Raw genomic sequence first — 19,796 nt, 5'->3', positions numbered from 1 at the left:
ACGGTCCGCCAATTGAGTAACCCTGGCATATAAAGTCATTTGAAATTTGACAAATGTAATAAGAACCAGCGTTATTACGCACTTTGTCGCCGCCCTTGGGACAACATACGTTCGACCACGCCACATACGGAAATGAAAAATACATTCCTAATCATCTCCCCGTGAACTAGATTAAATATACACACAAACCGCGCTGTACTGATTAATATATTAACATTTTGTATGAAGTCAATCCCGTATCACACAATAGCTGAGAATATTAATTGCATATTAATTACGTAAGACAGATGTTTCCTTGCGGAATGAAATAAAATCGCTTTCCCTGTTCCGGATTACATCCAGATATCAGAGGTGCAGTCTCCACCCGGATAACGAATCTCGTGCGCCAGAACGGGCCCTTTAGGCTCTTTCCCGAAGTCGACCCTTACGCGTGGGTTCAGGGTTAAACCTCCCGTTACAGTATTGACGTCAATCATCAGTAAATAGGAACCTTTTCTGTGAAGACAAAAAGTAATCGCATAAAACATTCGAAATATCCATGAAATCGGAACGACAGACAGACAATTTATGTCCTTGTCACATTTATTCAATAACTTTACTGGAGATGACGATATGACTATAATGTATGTAGTGTGATTTATAGCGAAATCATTGCCAATAACCCAGTACTAATTGAATTCTCGGACTGACAGAAAAACATTGAAAAGTCGATATATATAGAGAGAGAAACAAATAGGTCACATTAGCTTACGTGGCCATGTCAGGGTAGAATTGGTTATCCCAGCCGCTGTACAGTGATGTAGTGACATAAAGGCGCTTTCCGTCCAAGCTGAGCTGTAACATTTGCGGAGCGCCAGCCATTCTCTTGCCGTCCAAAATAAGAGGTGGCGGTTGACTTGTAAGCTCTGCGTCCTCAGTCACCTGTCGCAGTTCAAGGTCAGAATTTACCATTGCAAGGAACCGGTAATGGCTTAGTGATACTCAGAGGCGGTCAGAGTAGTCATTGTTGGTAGTCAAGTGGAAGAAGAGATATACCGCAGTCTATTTATATTCATTACGAACAGAACTATAGCGATTTCCAAAAACTGTCAAATCTAGTTGAAGCGGAAGTAGAAAACAAATGCCTGAATATTATATGTTAAATCGAGGTCTGAAAAGTCCTCAAGCAATATTAAATGCATCCATCTGCAACCAACTCCAAAATATATAGACCTGCCCTCAACCAAATCTACTTTGTGAAAGTACTTACTCGAGTGGTTTTCAGGATTTTATTCACCATTTGCACTTGAAGTAGTTATGGCATGCCTTGGAAATCGATACTTATATACTTGCAATGGAGAATAAACTTTATGCCGTTACGTCAACCTCTACTTGAGTGCCATCGTTGACTATTTTGACCACATCTGCATATAATGAGATCACACGGAGTCGAATTTCTCAATAACAATTTAATTTGAGCGATCACATTTGACTATATAGCCTACTTGCCATCTCTCTATAACTATATGATCAGCAGGACATATAGTAATAAAACATATGTCCTCTCTGCACTTGTCAGGGTCCTTGCTCAAGCAATTCCATTGGTATAAATCACGCTGAATATAGGCCTACTAACTCACCTTCACATTACCATCAGAGCAGATCGATCCGCCTAAAAACACTTGTCCGACCAGTTTCGGGTGTCTCGTGTCCGAGACATCGTACTGACGGATGTCGCCGTGCAGCCAGTTCGAGAAGTACAGGAATCTGTCGTCCAGCGACAGGATAATGTCAGTAATGAGTCCTTTGAAATAAGCCTCTTTATGTTGCATTGAACTGATGGTAACGCAACGCCGCCGCCAACTCACCTGGCATAACGGGTAGCGCCCAACCTTCCACTTTTTTGGGTGGGATAGCAATTACTTTTTCTGCATCCCATTTTCCGGTCTGCGGAGAAACAAAAACGAAAAACAATCGAATAATACAGTCTATATCACCGTATTATACGGAACTGATGCAGCTCAAACTAGTTCCAAACATGGTTGTCCGACATTTGAGCATGCGCACAGAATGACAACGACATCTGAGCCTAAACTGTTGCGTCAAGTCGACGCAAAGTGAATAACGCATCATACATTTTCCACGTAATTACTAAAGAAATAGGACTAAGATGGAGTTCGCGTTGGGAAAGTTCAAGAGTCAAGAAATGAGTGATAAAAATGTCTCAAAGGTTTGAGGATCGATGACACGTGATCGCGATGCCACATATATTTGCAGCTGCAGCTAGAGTGCAATGGCGCATTTTTGAGAAATTGTTTAGCCGCAGTTCGAATACGGTGACTTTGTGAAGAACATGACTGCTGGCAAATATTTTCATATTTAGAGCGCAGTACCCTTTTCAGGCTAACACGTTTGGTACTAGCAATGTACACTATGTTCTACGACAGCGGCTCCGGATGCGTTGACAAAATAGAATTAGCAGACTCCCGTCGTCTACGACGTTACAAGACAAAATGAATATCACTTGAAAGTTATTACCGGTGTTCGGAAAAACCGGAACACTGTGCTAGACAATGCGCAGCCTACAAATCCTTCGGTCGCCGTGGGGTCGTGCAGGAATCGAATCTCCAACGGTATCATGCCGTCTGGTCCCAAGTCGATATCCTATGGAAAATAATTCCCACTCGTGAAAGTGTGTTGCCAAGGTTTTCATTGCTCCGAAGAAATAATGACATTGCGATAGCGTATATTTGTAGAATTCAATATAAATGCAATAATACCCACGCATTGATTACCGTGCGCGCAGTGGTAAACACAACAAGGCCACGATAGTTTTCAAAAAGTGCGTGGCAAAGTGTATTCAAGATAATGCACTATTGCAACATATTTGTACAAGGTGAAAACTCACTACAGCCCCAATCATCACTGTGTGTGTCATGTTACAATGGCATTTGGCGACACTTGATCGCGGAATAATGCGTAGTCACCTACATTACATCATTACACGTCACCTTTTCGCTGCATCGGCATGGTTAGATTTTAATTGGTGCGTGTATCCGGTAATACAGGTCGGGGTCAGGTACAGGGTCGGCAATCTATTTTGTTCTGCCGATCGGTTTGTAAGACACACGTTTTGATTGGAGACTTGACTTGTTTTCTTTTCGATTATTAGCAGCGACATTTACCACTATGCGTAAAAATATACGAAATTGAGTTCGAAAACCGGAACAACCCGAACCCTAAAAGTCAGACTTGACCTCTGCCCCATCGTCTGTACAGACACGCTCCCGCCCAAGAAGATCTCCAAAAAGGGCGCACGAGGGAAAAGGCTATAAACCGCGGGTGTAGATTAATTGATAAGGTCGCGGACTCGGGTTAAGATCGACTATAATCTATTACACTATAGACTAGACTGAATGGCTTCATTCTTGAACGAAGAGAAATTCCGTCGCCGTGTTGACTCGAGCATTCACGCATCGTTTATCACAGCAAACACAACCATTCGACCCGGAGTCACCGCAATACGAATGCGCAACCCAACTTACCAAATGCCGAGCAAGTACAAAAAGCTCTGTTGACGGATGAGGTGAGAATGAAAGCCTTGTAGGCGCAGTGTACCGCAACATGTTCACGGATGGACAGAGTATTTAAAATCTAACAGAATGGCATCACACTTGAATGAAGTCGTATCGGAAAATAGAATACACCATGCGGTGAAATGAAAGCGGTAAATCCACACCTGTATCAGTTTGTGCGTTGTCCAATCGTAAACGTGCAAGGTGCGGCCATAAAATCCTGTTAGTACGTAAAAGATGTAGTATGTCTAAAATCGGGTGCTGTTATAATGCATTGCAATATATTATTCCGGACATTGGTTCATCGATATTATCGAATTTCTCCGTAGTAACAACTAACAACTCGTTATCCATCACATTAACGATAATTAGTAGGGATGGTGTGAACCTCTGAAAGGTTCAGGTTCGTGTGAACGCGAACCTTTTTAAAAGGTTCTGTGTGAACGCGAACGTGAATCTCATGACGTCACGTGACATCATTTTGCTAATTCCAACCCTACATTTCGGTGAAGTGATAGTCTGTATTAATCTACTATTGTACACGATACCTAGCGACGACTCGGACCACATTAGGCCACAATGTATCAGCTGGGGCAATCAAATGATATATTAATCCAATAAAATCACTATCTTCTGTCTCTTTGCCAACAATTTCGAAGAGCACTTGCACGGGAATATAGGCCAGACCGGACAATGTATTCGGCGTCCGAGTATTGCTACGTTGATATTGAGCAGAGTGTGAAACGGGTTTCTATACTTGATACCGATATTACCCCATTAACAAGTTATACAGCAGTAGCCAACACCCTAATCGCACGGATTTGGTTTTTATGATACAATATACGTATGAAGTCAAGATCGACCCCGTACGCCTGCTAGATTTGAACGATATGAATTTCATTGATTGGTTCAATAAGCATCGTTCGTTGACTACCTACATGAGTGTATTTCGCTCTTGATGTTGTGTGATTGCGGGTCAAGCTCACAGCAGAGAGTCACTAAATATTCACAGACGGGAAGCTGGGTATTTCAAGCACAACTTTTGTATCAAAGCAAGTAAAATTTTTTAGATTGTCAAGGTGCATGCGCGTTTAATCTTGATTTTTTTAATGCTGCCAGCGCCATGCATAGAGTGTCCGCAGTTGAAATGCAATAAATTTCAACAAAAGATGCTATAATGAAGTGAAAATTGTAATATATGAAAAAGGATCACAGTGCAGAACCTACCAAGGTTCGTTGTGAACAAGAACCTCTAAATTTGCGAGGTTCACACACAGAAGGCGGACGTGAACCTCACGTTCACACCATCCCTTTTAGCTTAATGTTCGGCAATACCTATTTACAATGTTGCCAACGACACTATATATAAGGACAGCCAAAAACTGCGTGCGTATGTAAGCTGCACGGTGACGAAAAATTAGGTCAATGCCATCGCCTGGTCATATTCACGGCCCCCGCACCGAGAACAAGAACAACATAATGACATAGGTAAGTAATAGGTACAACTCCTGGAAATAAAGGACAACATAGGTTTGTAAAACATCTCCTCTCAAGTCATGGACAAAACATAGAAACATCGTCGAAACGCCAGTCCCTCTAATGTGCGTAGCTTTTTATTGCGTGATCTGGATGTCATGATACGATTAATCGAGGTTTCGATGATTCCACGACAGGAAAAAGATAAAGAAACTATAAATCTCGTTGAATATGTTTATTAATAGGAAGGGGCATATTATTTAAGTACCAATAATATGATATCTCACTATACTGTACTCGAATCATGACATAAAAGTAACCCTATCGGCCAGGTCGTAAAAAACGCAAAATTCATTATCCGATAATTACACAATGATTGCGCTATATATAGATAGTTATCTGGTGCAGTGTGTATCACCGCCGTGTCAATAGAGACAAACCAGTGCGACCCTTTCGGTAATCACTCAGCCACGCTACAGACTACACGCACCGTCTTCGACGTCCTTCGGATTGAAGCCGGACAGCAATTTCTTAGGAGTTCCCCACTCGGTGCTGATCAACACGTTGTGACGCGGTTGGTACCAGAAGTCATACCCGAATTTCGTGTTGTGGCCCGGCGCTTCCCAATTTCCAAGCAGTTCGAATGTGTTTGAATCCAGCAATATGAAGCCACCTGATTGCGAGGTAGGTCAATCAGTAAGCGAACTAGAATAGATATTGCGATATGCCGAGACAACGAACGTAATGCAATATTACTACAGTTACATGAGTGAAAATCATATCGAGTTGAGTTGGCGCTGGATTTCGAAAAATATCCCGGGCATATATCGAACCAAATTACAGCTCGACCTTTCAACGACATGAAATTTAGACTACATAGTAATTTGGTTGAAACCAGGCTACAATAAACGGGTTCGGGCAGAGTTTGGGCTAAAGTTGCCTTCAAAATAATCGCTCGAGAGTACAAGTATAAAGCAAATTAGCAGGCCCGATGACCAGCGGTAGTCTAAGCATAAAGTGTCTCAACTCAGGTAGAAGTAGACGTGACGAGGTAAACTACCACTCAATTACAAGTAGAAGTAGCAATTCCCAAGATATGCCAACACCATTTTAAGTGAATGCCGAAGAGCAAAGGCCTGTAATGTGCGGGTGCAGGTGCGGTTCTATTAATATAGATAGTGGTGAGCTGCGACGACAATTATGCTGACGGTTCAAGTCCCGTCGTCGTAGTTTTATCTGGGCTCCGCTTCCTCCATGTCGCTGTTCCTCCGCCGACAAAAATGTACTCCGAAAAACGAAAGCTGCTTGGTTACTGACCGCCTCTGCAGATCACAGCCAAGGTAAAATCCCACAGAACTATGTATAAAGGTATAGGATAGATGCCCGAAATGGTAAGTATTTTCTTTTCTACTGGGTGAACACGCAATCATATAGGGGAAATTTGGACAGCGTAACTTGAAATCGTCGGGAGGAAAGTATTTCTTACTTACCATGGCGCAGTGCATTTCACGAGTTCAAATTTACAGTCTGCAAAACTTTTTTGATCATGACTCTAGAGCAGTGGTCGGGAACCTATGGCTCTTCGGGGTATAAGATATGGCTCTTCGCCAAATATTTTTTGTCTTGAATTGATCAATATTGCAGCAACTTGTTAGTAAATTTTCACCACGGCCAGAATATTTATTCTCGTGATAGTATAAACATGTCTTTGAGAGGTAAAAACAATGCCGTCTTCAGGTTTAGCGGCTCGGACTCCTCTTTTCAAAATACTAAAATTTAAGTTGCTGTAGCGCCGGCGACCAATTTCACTCGCGAATTAGATGTACCCGACTCGAAATCTTGGATTGCAGGAGACTTGATTGGTCGGAGGGAATAGCATACATGGCGACGTCAATATGAGAACGCATTTTTCAAATACACATTGTCTTCCTGATCTACGGCGCAAAATGAACTGCCGTGGGCGTTACATTCACAATTACAAACTCGAGTTACGAACAACGTCATAGCTAGGGTTGCATTTAAAACAAAAATCAATTTAAAAGAAACATGTTTAAAACAAGGCCCTAATTTAAAACATGTTTTTTTTTAAAGCCATGACGTCACGAATATTCAATTGTTGCGTCATAGTGGATCGGCATTGACAATTGAAAATATAGGGTAAAAATAGCTCCTTTGACGAAGTATATGTACAATTGCTGTTGAACCGACTATTTTGAGAGTTGCAATCATCCCATATCGATATACGTCGGCTATATCGGGAGGTAATTGTCCGTAGGATCATACAACGTGTGTTTTGTTAAATATTTACACAATTATGTCATAATTTTACCACTTAAAAAAAAACACAATTTTGTTTTTTTCAAAATGGCCTTTACGCCGTTTATTTTAAATGCAACCCTAGTCATGGCTATCCACATTCTTGATTGGGAAGTATATCTCCGTAGTACCGGCGATGGAATGTAGGCGTGTTGTACAACGTTATATGTTACCGGCGAATTCTTTGAGAATAGAAAAGTCGATGAGTATATAGATTTTCGGAATTGTTTCAGTGACATTAGAATAATATCAGCTATTTACGATGAATTGCGTTACCAATGGAGAGGGTTCGCCCGTATGTGCTGGCTTTCTTAGACCTGCCTCTCGTTTCGCGCCCTACCTTCAAACAATAAATATGCAAATTGTGTGATTTTGGGATAAAAAATTTCAAAATCTTGGCATTCATGGACTGAATATCGATAGAAAATACCAATAGTAATTGAACGTTCCACAATTTTCGTTCACTCATCCTGACGACAGGTGAGGTACTGACCGTGACCTCACGTCACTGATGTATCACAGCTTAGAGTGGGTATGGATATATCATATATACTGCTGTAGTGAACATGTTTTGCGCCACCTACGCATGTAATCATGGATTCTCGCATTTAAAGGAGCATATCGACGAATTTAAGCTCAAGCTTTAATAAGGCAACCAGCATGATTAGTACGAGTATTTACAGCGAAAATGTGGCGCACACGACGAATCCCATGTAGTTCGAATTAATGCTAGCATGACTTCACGAAATTTCTTGATTGACATGTATGGCTCTTTGGGGGTTGTAATTAAAAAAAATAGGTCAATATGACTCTTTAGACAACAAAGGTTCCCGACCACGGCTCGAGAGTCTAGCTAGACATTCAGTTTAGCCGTTCATGGCATTCACGATTCACGACCTAGCGATCCACGGAAGTTGTCGTGAGCAGTTCACTCGCCGGAAATGATTTGTAATTGTTTGCAGCAGAATCATCGGTTTGATTACAGACAATGGGAAGAGAAACTATTCACGTTTCATTTTCTCAACTTATTCTAATTAGCAAATAATTGAACGCTCGTTGTTATGATTGATGTGAAATCGTTTTAGCTTGTCATAATCCAGACCTAGTAATCTGGTTTGCCAACGGGTGTCGATCCTTGTAGACAGCTAAATGCGGGTTGTTATTATTATCATTAATATTATTACTACACACAGCAACAGTGACGCTCATCGCCTATGAAGGCCTTGTGCGCCACGATAATGCATTTAGTACAGTTGAGTATCTTTGTTTTCGGTCTTCGGGCTAAATGTGGGTAATATAGTGTATGTCCAGATGAGTAGTATCTGCGATTCTAATCCAAAGATTCGACGGCGTAATTGTTTTGTAATGAAATGATAGTACAATCCTTGGAGGTTCAATACCCCGTCTATAACGCACTGTTAGTCGCGATGGGCTATCTTAAAATATACACCACTTCCGTAGCATGGCCGGTCACGGCAATTTGGCCGCGCCAAAATCGTTTGGTAAGTCTCGTGACGCAGAATCGCCGTCATAAGTCACAATCCTATATTCTTTATTCACAAATGTAAACTTTATTGTTTTAGAGAGGCTCTTTTCTGTTGACAGATTTTCTTGCAAGTCAATTCGACACTTCCTCTGTCTTTTCAATGTGTACCTATGCTTTGTGATATTTTAACGAATGCATGAACGGATTAGAAACTGCCTTCCTCAATGCATTGTATAGAATTCGTGTTGTACATGAATAGTTGCAGCGATCCTATTATTACCAAGCTTCCCCGGGTAAATAATGATTCGAAATTGAGAGTCCTTCATAATTAGTCTATGTCTGGCCTTCACACGTAGGAATTGCCTAATTGGTGCCTCAATTGCATCGCTTTGAAAAGAGCGGATAGAGAATTTAGCAAATAGCAATTAGCAAATTTCTGCGGCATCTTAAGCAAAAAGTAGTTTTCGCCACAGGTATAACCTCAATTTTACTCCAGCTACATCGAACATTGCCCAACATTTCAATCGTAGCTCGTTAATTTAGCATAACCAGAACCGTGGCTTACCTTTTCCGTTTCCTGCCGGGTCACCGATACAACTGATCATGATTTTGCCGCCGGGAATGCAGTGCACAGTGTGAGGATAGGCCAAATCTGTCTTGTGATATACTTCAGTCGGTTCTACGGCCTGGTGAATAAGATATTAAAGAGATCGATTATTCTCTAACGCATGATAGCTTTATAAATGTAGTGTAGTAAGTACCGGACATTGTGCACACTAAGGGAAAACTCAGTATTTCAAAACTTGGCAAATTATCGTCGCACATCGCAAGAGTATTCGGTAAAGTGTGGTGTTATGATATGCTTGATTGAGCCCAGCGATGGATGCCGGTATTGTTTTGAGACAGACATGCACGTGGTCTGCTGAGGAAATACACTTCGAGTCGGCTTGTAAAAGTAGCTGTCTAAGTAGTCAGTCTAGAACAGTGGTCGGGAACCTTTTTTGCCAGAAGAGCCAAATTGGCCCTATTTTTTTCCATCTCAACTCTCAAAGAGCCATAATGTTAATCGACTGTTACGTCACAATTGGAAATTCGTGGCGTCATGGTAGCACTAATTCGAACTCACTGCATGGGATTCCTCGTGTGCGCCACATTTTCTCTGTAAAAACTGATATTTATTGTTCGAAAATAAAGCCCGAAACGAGAGGTAAGAGGCAGACGGGCCAAGCCTCCACCAAGGATAACGCAATTCCTTGTATAAGTAGCTTAGAATTTATTCCAACTGATATAAATCGAATGTGACTGTCACTCTGATTCCGAAAATCCAAGGGCGTAGATAATAAATTCAGCTGATCCGGGAGAATGCTAATCATTAGGGCTGGGCAAAATCGAGTACCTGAGTGATTCGATTCTGAATCACGTAATATGCTTTGAGTCGAGTCGAGTAATCGAGTATCGCTCATTATGACGTCAAAACGGAATGTAAAATGGCAAAGTTCAAATACGTACCTTGTATTCCACCACAAAGAATATAATGCATGTTATCCATCACATAAAAGCTACTTGGTGTTTTTTCGACCATACCGATTTCATTGCACTTGGTGACAATGTTGTGGGAAGATATGACTTCAGAAATATGCTGTTTCCAGTAACGTTCGTAGCTCTATGTTTCGTATCCTACGATACGGCCAAGTAAGGTTTCAAAGCTTCAACAGTGAAAATGAGTATCGAAACTATAATTCTCTGTGATAAATTAACTTTCAGTTGCGAGGAGCGTATGATTTCCGTACTCGAAAAAATCGTCTTTTACTACTCGACTCGAATCATTAAAATTAGTACTCGATTCAGATTCGAGTACTCGAATCAGATTCGAGTACTCGAATCATTATGCCCAGCCCTAAACATAACGTTGCGCTACACGCATAAATTTTATACTACACAGAACGTGGAGAAAACAGAACGTGGATAGCTATGGCGTTGTTTGTGATTCAAGTTTGTAATTGTGAATGTCACATTAGGGCTGTTCAAAAATAACCTTTTTTCCTGAATCTTGCGAGTTACTTGATTAAATCGTTAGGTTGCCTTGAAAAATGACGCACACCAAATTTGAATTCATTCCAACCAATATTCGAGGATTTCGTAGAGTTTGAAAATTTTGAATTTGCCTAAAAATGCAAAAAAAATTTTTTTTCAAATTTTTCTGCCAACCCCATGAAATTGTTGCGCTGTCTTCAAAAACGATGCAAAAGAAATTTGACTCAATTCGAAGCCGTAGAAGTGGAGTTATTTCAGTTTTTCCTTGAAAATTCTGGGATTATCCTTGATTGGTGGATCATCCCAGAATTATCATCAAATGACAAGACATCGTATGGATGTATCAATGGTCCGTGGACATATGGACAATTGGACATGCAACATAATAGCATGCCATACTTCTTCATGCGACGCTTGAGCATGTGGGTCAAATTCGGGGTTAGGGCCAGGTATGATTTAGATTGAGGATTAGGTTAGGGTTCGTTTTGGGGTTAGGATATATATACGTGTTGATTTCATGATAAGGTTGGGGGTTAGGGTAAGTTTTGGGGTTGGGAAACCTCATGCCAAAGTGTCACATGTGGATCTGTCGTTTTTCATTGGGTCGCATGCTCATATATCGGGCAGTCGTAATAATTCTGACATTGTCCAACTGTACCTTGAAAATTCTAGGCGCTCTAGGATTGGTGTCCACGTCCACGGCATACAACCGGCTTGAGACCAAACCGGGCAGAATAAGTAGATTACGTTTCTTTGAAGGATCGCCAAAACAGCTGCTGCACGCGTTCCATCCGGTGTGGTGGATTTCATCTTTCATGTTGGGCAGATCCATGCGGTTTATCACCTGCAAGCCGAATAATTAATTAATTCAACTTGCAATCAGTAAAGATTGAGGGAAAAACCGGAGAGACTATGGTCATGACATCCGCTATAAGTGTTTGTAATCATAGGACACCGAGAGAAAAAGCAACATTTCCTCCAATTATTATGACTTGTATGTTATGACACCATGTATGTTCACTGGTTCACAATGAATATGTGAAAAAAACCTTCATTCCGGAGAAGAATGGTGCGTGACAAGGTGATCTCATGTTACCACCAATTAAAGAGGCCGTGAAGTATACAGGGGGGGTATTTTTCACGCTATGCTAAGATCGGTGTAATGTGGTTACGACTAGGCAATGCGGCAATGCGGCAATGCTTCCAAATAATAAAAAACGGATGAAACGAGTGAATGAAGGAATAGCATTCAGAATTGCTAAATCGAATCACATCGGATACGTAGATCTTGTCAATGTATTTTAATCTGATGCCAAGACAATTCCATTGCGATTCGCTGTACCGATGGTACTGTATGGACTAAAAGTGAGTTGCATCAATGTCAGATGCGGTATATATATGGATGGGCTGGGCAATAACTATCAACAATTTGAAATCGATACGAATCATTTTGCGACAAATCAGATTCTTTGAAAAGAACAGGAAAAGTCACAATATGGGATTAGAGATAAATAATATGTTTTCATTAGGCGGATCAATTCTAATTGACTGCTCCTCAAAGACGGCCTAACGTTAATAAGGGACTTGTCCAAGCTATTTCCAAGACACGCTCGGAGACACCTTAAAATTTGAATAAACATACATTTACATACAATACTTTATTGTGAGCACGATACAAGCACTAATTCAAGACATGGGTGCGTCCAACTACTATATACATTTCATTTGATTTATTTCACATTACAAAGTATATAGTTCTTCGACTCAATGCGGTCTCGGATATGAGAGTTCAATTGGAATTGACTGCATTCGATTGTTGTCACCCGCCTGGTTACCTCAAACAATGCGGCACAAATTCTTGTTTATCATAGTCAGTGGCACGATAGTGACACGTAGGCTAATAGGATAGGGTTACCATACGTCCTCTTTTTTGACATTTTTGAAAGTGTCCTCGGAGGACGCCCTTTTGTCCTCTTTTTTGAGATTTTGTCCTCTTTTTGAAAATTTAGGTCACATGTAGAGCAAATTGCGAGTGATATGCCGTAAATTAGCACAGAAGTGACGCTCCGGCGGGTATTACGGTGATTTTAGCTATGAGCGGAAAGATGACCTTTTTTTTTTATAGTCAACCGATCACAAAGCGGGAAAAATTCACCGGTTTTTGAGAATTCTTCCCCGGTTGGTTTTGCAAGTCTCAAATTTCTGAAAAAGTGTCCTCTTTTTAGATTTCCAAAATATGGTAAGCCTATACTAGGACGTAATATAGTGACACGTACACCGTCTAGAAAAGTTATCACAATTATCACGGAGTTTTGGATTGAAACCCGAATCCCACAAAAATGTGGAACGGTGTGGGTATAGTTATAGTTGTGTATCGATACCCGTTGACGTTGCGCGGTGTTTTGTTCGCGCATTTACTTGGTATCATTTGACTCTGTATAGGATTATGGTGATTAGCGCGAATCCCCATTTCCTTTGTGTCTTGCTTTCGTAATCACAGTATACCATCTGCTCTCTGAATAATCATAGGAAAATCACTACTGTGTTGGTGATTCAGTTGTTGAAGATTGAATACATTGGATTGGTGTTGGAAGTTCGTCGCATTACTATTCTACAAAGGCATGGACAGAATGTAGCACAATTCTTTAGTTATCACTTCTTCAGTTCGAGTCAAGCTGCACAACCATACGCGAGATACAGGAATTGGGTCAAAGTCGAACCAACGACTCGTATAATGTCGACAAACAAGCAAGCAAACACGAGTCACAGGTATTTTTATCTCAAACGATCGCAATGTATATTTCTTCGATACAGCTGACAGGCAGTTTTCGGCGGAGCGGTATTGCACCAAGCACCGACAGATGGAAGCGTTACGATGAACAATATTCTTCAAGGTTTCGCATAAATCAGCTTACAACGCCTTGCACATTGATCGATTATTTGGACAATTGCAATTTGTGGTAATGTTATTTGCAATTGGCGAGATTGTGCTGACTGCATCTGCGATTTTCACCCTACCCTGCCCATATTCTAAAATCCTGCAGTTGCAACTAATTATTAAAAATTGACATCCTATCGTGTTTATTACGGGGTTGTCTTCCTACATATGCCAGGCATACGCACCCATAAGGGAGTGTTGAGCATTGGCAAATCTACGATGGTATAGTCACTGCAGTGGTCGGGAACCTATGGCTCGCGAGCCATATATGACTCTTTTGGGTATAATATATGGCTCTTTGCCAAATATTTATTTTTGGACTGAAATGATCAATATTGCAGCGACTTGTTGGAAATTTTCATCACGGCCAGAAGAATTATTCTCGTGGCAGTATAAACATGTCTTTGAGAGGTAAAGACAATGCTGTCTTCAGGTTTATGAGCTCGGACTCCCTCTATTCAAAATCATCAAATTTAAGTTACTGTCCCGCCGGCGGCCAATATCACTCGCAAATTCTATGTACCCGACTCGAAATCCTGAATTGTGCGATACGTTAATTAATCAAAGAGCATAGCAGACATGGCGACGCCCATTTCAAAACGCAGTTTTAAAATACACATTGTTTTCCTGATCAATGTCGCACACGAATAATGACATGTAGTGAGTTCGAATTAGTGCTATCATGACGTCACGAGTTTTCAATGGTGACGTAACAGTTGATTGACATGTATGGCTCTTTGAGGGTTGAGATGGAAAAAATAGGGTCAATATGGCTCTTCGGACAAAAAAGGTTCCCGACCACTGCAATGGCTACCTGCCAATGCGTTCACGTATACAAATTTATGGCAATTCGCGGTGAAAAAATATATGCGTGCATTATCCTTGAGGTCTCATCATATACATATATTCTGTACAACTACGACAGAGTACGCTATTCTCACCTGACAGAATGTCGGAGAATTTTCATCCATGTCTACAGTGGCGAGATAGTCTGGTTCTTCTATAGGAGTATTCCTAAAGTATACAGAGTTACAGTTAGGTATGCAGAGGGAATTTCCACACTATGTCAACTGTGTGAATTAAAGCTATGGACTGCAATCATTATAAGAGCCGTATATCATGTCGCTGTTATCGAGCGCTAACTGATGAATATATGCAAAAGCAGCATTAGAAATGATATAGGATTCTGATTTGGTCGAATGCCTGTGGGTCTGGTCGCATATTGGTATTAGTTACAATCTATATGGTTCAACCAATAGACGAACGACTTTCCTTGGGAGGACAACATTTCCAAACTATTTTGCAATGAACAAGTTGGTACACTGGCACAGTCGGTCGAATAATGACTATCAGAGTTCATATTTTGCGTATATAGACAGTAGATGCGTAGAAAACAGTTGTATAAACCAGGGCTGTGGAGTCGGTAAATTTTACCACCGACTCCGGCTCCGACTCCGACTCCACACATTTTCAATATACCGACTCCGACTCCGACTCCGACTCCTGAGTCTTTAAACGTACCGACTCCGACTCCGACTCCGACTCCTGGATCTTTAAACGTACCGACTCCGACTCCCGACTCCGACTCCGACTCCAGCATTATTACCAATTTACCTCGAAAATTATATGCCACATTGTCGGTTGAATGACTATCATACAACCATTAAACATATGCAAACATATGATTAACTGTGGCATACTGAATTGTTTCATTGTGGCACAGCTCGAATTATCCACTATGCAATTAACATGAAATAAAGATTTGCTAAATATCCTTCCTTATTCAAGTTTTTATAACATGGACTCTCTGATATCCTGAAATGATGAATCATTCAAATATGGCAGATATCCAATCCTGTATAATAAAAATGTAGATAAAAAATCCAAGTGTAGCTCTTGTGTATGACTCAGCAACTAATAAAGAAATTGAGCTTACTAATTTTGTCATTACACACTATCCTGATTACAAGCACAAACACTTTTACTACTAGTAATAGACATTGGTCATGAATGTAATTTAGTTAAGTAGTCAAAGACTATGTCTATGTCTAGTCTACATGTACTTAACCAAGTATTCAAGGATTGGGACTTGCAGTCTTTTTTAATCATTTGTTTGACCCAAACAGCTAAGCTACACTACAAATATTTTTAATTTTGTCAAATGGGAAGCATCGTTTGGTCATATTTACATATTTTTACAATTTTACAAAACCAGCCGATGCATTTTCTCTGTCACAGTATCATGGTATAATTCCACAAATTGCATCAATTTTGACTGCATCGCGAAAACGCATCTTGCGATTTTCTTCCCCTCTGCAACTGAGTTGTAATTTGCAAGTAATGTCTTTTATCTATATCAGGGGTGGGCAACTTTTTCGGCGAAAGGGACACCTGAGATTTACGAACCATTGCGCGGGCAACGGGAATGTCGATGACCTTTTTTTAGTCGTCGATAGGAGCGAACCGAATTATGAAACATTGCAAACAAGACTTATAATTCTATGCTCTAAAATTGATAACATTATGTCGTCCAACTGTGCAGCAGAGATGAGCATTGGATTGGACTTGGATTGGACAGGATCAGGATTATGGGTTATTTTCGTTTGGTCCGGATCGAACCGGATCGTGATTTTGAAAAAAATGTTTGGACCTGGATCGGACCGGATTGTGATTTTGAAAAATAAGGTTGGACTTGGACTTTAAGCATTCCAAAATCTGGACTCGGGCACGCTGGTTTCGTAACCAGAAGTGAGGGGCGGCGGAGAGAAGAATTATAGCCAGTGTTGTCAATTGACGCATTTAGAAGCCAAATTACGGAATTTCGGCACATTTTCATGCTGGTTAGCACCGCTGTTTCCGCTGTTCCGTCTTTTAGGGATGCCTGTATGGGACATTGGCACTTTCGAATTTCTCCAACCAGAGCAATCAATGTAAATTTGTAAACAGCACATTACCGTAGATCTAATCAAGTGCTGTTTACACGAGGACCTGATTAATTATTTGATGTTAGAATTGCAGAAATATGGAATTGATGTTCGCATATACAGGTGCATATCGAAATATTAGGTCCAGGTCACTTTATCTGCTGCCAAGGTGCCAAGTGCAAGTGACGCAAGTGCAACAGCCTGTTTGTATAATGTTAACAATCCACCTGGGTACTGCATATGTTTCTTCCTCGGAGACATGGATTTAGGTCGAGTCGAGATACTGCTAGGTTTGCTGATCCATAGAAAAAGTTTGCCTAGTTCGTATGCTATATTCGCGCCACTTTCACTGTTGTAGACTTCTTGATTTAACTTGAGTTGAATTCAACCCTATATTAGTAGAAGAGCACGAATTCTACCAAGTCGTGGTGGTACAATCTTCTCTCTGCAGCCTAAAGGACCAATTTGTTACAAAACGGGCAGCCACCATAAAAATGTGTATTCTTTTAGTATATTGAAAATTCTTGTGTTGTAATAACTTCGCTTCTACAAGCTGGAATTGAAACGAATTTGATGTGCAGTGTTTATAACCGACCTAACCTGTCCTTCTATTTTTTCAGTTTTAGAATTGTACTTTCGATTTTGAAATTTTTTTGGATCAGGATGGAGTTGGACTGAAAATCTGGCAAATATTTTTGGATCAGGATGGAGTAGGACTGAATTGAAAATTTTCAGGACTGGACATGGACCGAAAAATATTACAGTCCGCTCATCACTGCTGTGCAGTGCGCAATCAAGCCCTGGTCGCGCGAAGTGCGAAATATTTTTGCAAGATAATGACTGAATTATATCAATAAATATGTTGCTAACATGCATTGGGGTCGCATCTGTATACCACTGGGCTCATTTGGCAAGGTCAGGATTATTCGACGTTTAGACATAGCAAAATCGACGGTATCAGTGAACTGAACATGCTTCTATCATTTTGTGCAAATGTTTTGTCGACGATCTCGCTGCGAGTGCACAAGCGAAGCCGTATCTCCTAATTGCGAATATCGTTAGACTCAATTCTGTGAAGAATATGTATTTATAATTTTCAAAAGGGGGCTCAAATACTGAATGCAAGAAATCTAGTGACAATGAATCATGCGAAGTACCGAGAAAAATTTCAAGTCAAATAAATCTGCTATGAAATATTCTACTTTATGGTCATATACGAAGATCTGGGATAAATGTGGCTGACCCCTGGATACGCCAATGCCTCAGAACTGTTGTTTTAGTCATCATCAAATTTCGCGGTCATGCCAACCAAATTTTGGTTGGCCTTGCAATTGTACCTGATGTCATAAATAATTTCGAGAATTACCTCGCAGGCCACACCTAACCTTCTCGTGTGCCAAATTTGGCCTGTGTGCCACGGGCTGGCCGCACCTGATCTGTATGGTTAATAATAACAGTGATTGGTGGTACATAAAAAGTAATATTGAAAATTCTTTGAAAGCAAATGTTTCATGATAGAGAAGTTGGAGTCGGAGTCGGAGTCGAAATCATCGTCATTCTCACAAACTCCGACTCCGACTCCAGTCCGTATTTTCCCACCGACTCCGACTCCGACTCCGACTCCAGCTATTATAGTTTTCACGACTCCGACTCCGACTCCGACTCCATCAAGCGAAAATTACCCCGACTCCGACTCCGACTCCACCGACTCCGACTCCGACTCCACAGCCCTGGTATAAACTTTTACGACCACCGTAAATACTCGGGACAAGCTACTGAATTCTATATTATCTTTATTATTACTTGTGAATTATGTGAATAAAGTAATATTTTCAAAATGCTATTATGCTAAATTTTGCATTCGTCATGACTCATGAACTACTCCGCGTGAAGCCTCAAATTTGCGACATCTTGCCCGATGTCCATCTCATCAAGTTGAACATTAACTATGCATTGCTCCACTTATCACGGATTGCAAACTGATAACAGTTACAATATCGCGAAATTACTTGTTTGAGTTCGTAGACCAGTACGGATCAGCTAGTGTAAAATGTACATGAGACGTCGTGTCGAAGGAGAGAAGAGCGTGTTATATATGAATATTTGAATACACTATTAACTGCATGAACGTTTAAATACTGTATACATCATCGAAGTTTAACTTTGGAGATAAAAATATCGAGTTCAAAGTATGCGGTAAACGGTGACCTCCATATATACCAGTTGGTAATACGTAGTTTCGTATAGCAATTCCGTTTGTCAATTATCACGAGCTTCTGTGGGGTTTTCTGCGACTCGAATATACACCGTAGTCAACTAAAAATTGTGATCATATTACTATAGGGAAATCCAGCATGTTGCGTGTTTGCAAAACACATGTTATAATAATAAACATGCAGAACGCGTGTCAAAATAAATCGCACACACCCTCTTACAAATTATATTTCCGACACCAACCAAAATTCTGGCATAACAAGGATGATGAAATTGTAAAAACAACCAGTGCAAAATGACTATGTCAGTGTTCATAACAGACTCTACACGTAACGTTAACTCTCCTCTGCACGTCAAAAATATATTCTGACGATTAATACGATTATCATTAACCAACCTGTATATGCAAGGGATGTACAACAGCTTTTCCTTTGGCGCTTTCATTGCATCTCTGGGAGTTGCATATCCAGGCCCTGTTTTACCGGCACAGCATTGCGTTTGCAAGTGACTTTTGATAGTCATAACTCTTTCGGCTAAAATCAATGGATCAGGATCATCCTATATGGTTGTGCCACTGGTAGTGCTTCTACATTAACCTACGAACAGGGCCAGCCGACGCAGCTCTTGGATTAATGATTTGGAGTGAATACATAAAGCCGTTGTTGCACGCTTTACTCACCCATTATAAACTTTGGTCAATGAAATATCACTGGTAAGTAAGTATTTGTATTAGATAGACCTGCAATAGTTGTTCAACACCTTGTTAGTGGCTTGATTCTAGCATTTCTCTTGAATATAATCTGTCTCGGCATTTGTAGCGGCTATAATGCGGTATGCTAAGCCCCTTGTACTTG

The 19,796-nt window shown here is 40.7% G+C and overlaps 1 protein-coding gene across 2 annotated transcripts; it reads right to left on the bottom strand.

Annotated features, from left to right (window-relative positions):
* Nucleotides 1–199: 199 nt before the first annotated feature.
* On the bottom strand, nucleotides 200–19,747 carry LOC145442565 (methanethiol oxidase-like). 2 transcript variants are annotated; one of them, XM_080320510.1, is made up of 12 exons: nucleotides 19,622–19,747; nucleotides 19,340–19,475; nucleotides 14,746–14,818; nucleotides 11,525–11,710; nucleotides 9,398–9,518; nucleotides 5,521–5,703; nucleotides 3,719–3,774; nucleotides 2,518–2,643; nucleotides 1,848–1,926; nucleotides 1,620–1,783; nucleotides 752–921; nucleotides 200–495 (listed from the first exon to the last, which is right to left on the bottom strand). In XM_080320510.1, exons 1-12 carry the CDS (start codon nucleotides 19,623–19,625, stop codon nucleotides 333–335), a joined length of 1,461 nt encoding a protein of 486 aa, XP_080176636.1. In that variant the 5' UTR covers nucleotides 19,626–19,747; the 3' UTR covers nucleotides 200–332. The 2 variants fall into 2 exon arrangements, with proteins under 2 accessions (XP_080176636.1, XP_080176634.1); XM_080320508.1 differs by having other exon boundaries at nucleotides 19,543–19,684.
* Nucleotides 19,748–19,796: the final 49 nt, after the last annotated feature.

Source organism: Botryllus schlosseri, chromosome 7 (genome assembly GCF_051294905.1).
Source record: "Botryllus schlosseri isolate E-star chromosome 7, Bs_hap1, whole genome shotgun sequence".
NCBI classification, from domain to species: domain Eukaryota; kingdom Metazoa; phylum Chordata; class Ascidiacea; order Stolidobranchia; family Styelidae; genus Botryllus; species Botryllus schlosseri.
The sequence above is the reverse complement of the archived record's forward strand: the minus strand, read 5'-3'. Positions and strand labels throughout refer to the sequence as shown.

Excerpts from the sequence above, each read along its gene's own strand:
- LOC145442565 (XM_080320508.1), bottom strand. The coding sequence starts at position 19,594 with ATGTATTCACTCCAAATCATTAATCCAAGAGCTGCGTCGGCTGGCCCT. Across the intron at positions 5,704-9,397 it reads CCCGGCAGGAAACGGAAAAG|GTGGCTTCATATTGCTGGAT; the intron begins GTAAGCCACGGT and ends CCTCGCAATCAG. Across the intron at positions 1,927-2,517 it reads TCCGGTTTTTCCGAACACCG|ACCGGAAAATGGGATGCAGA; the intron begins GTAATAACTTTC and ends GTTTCTCCGCAG.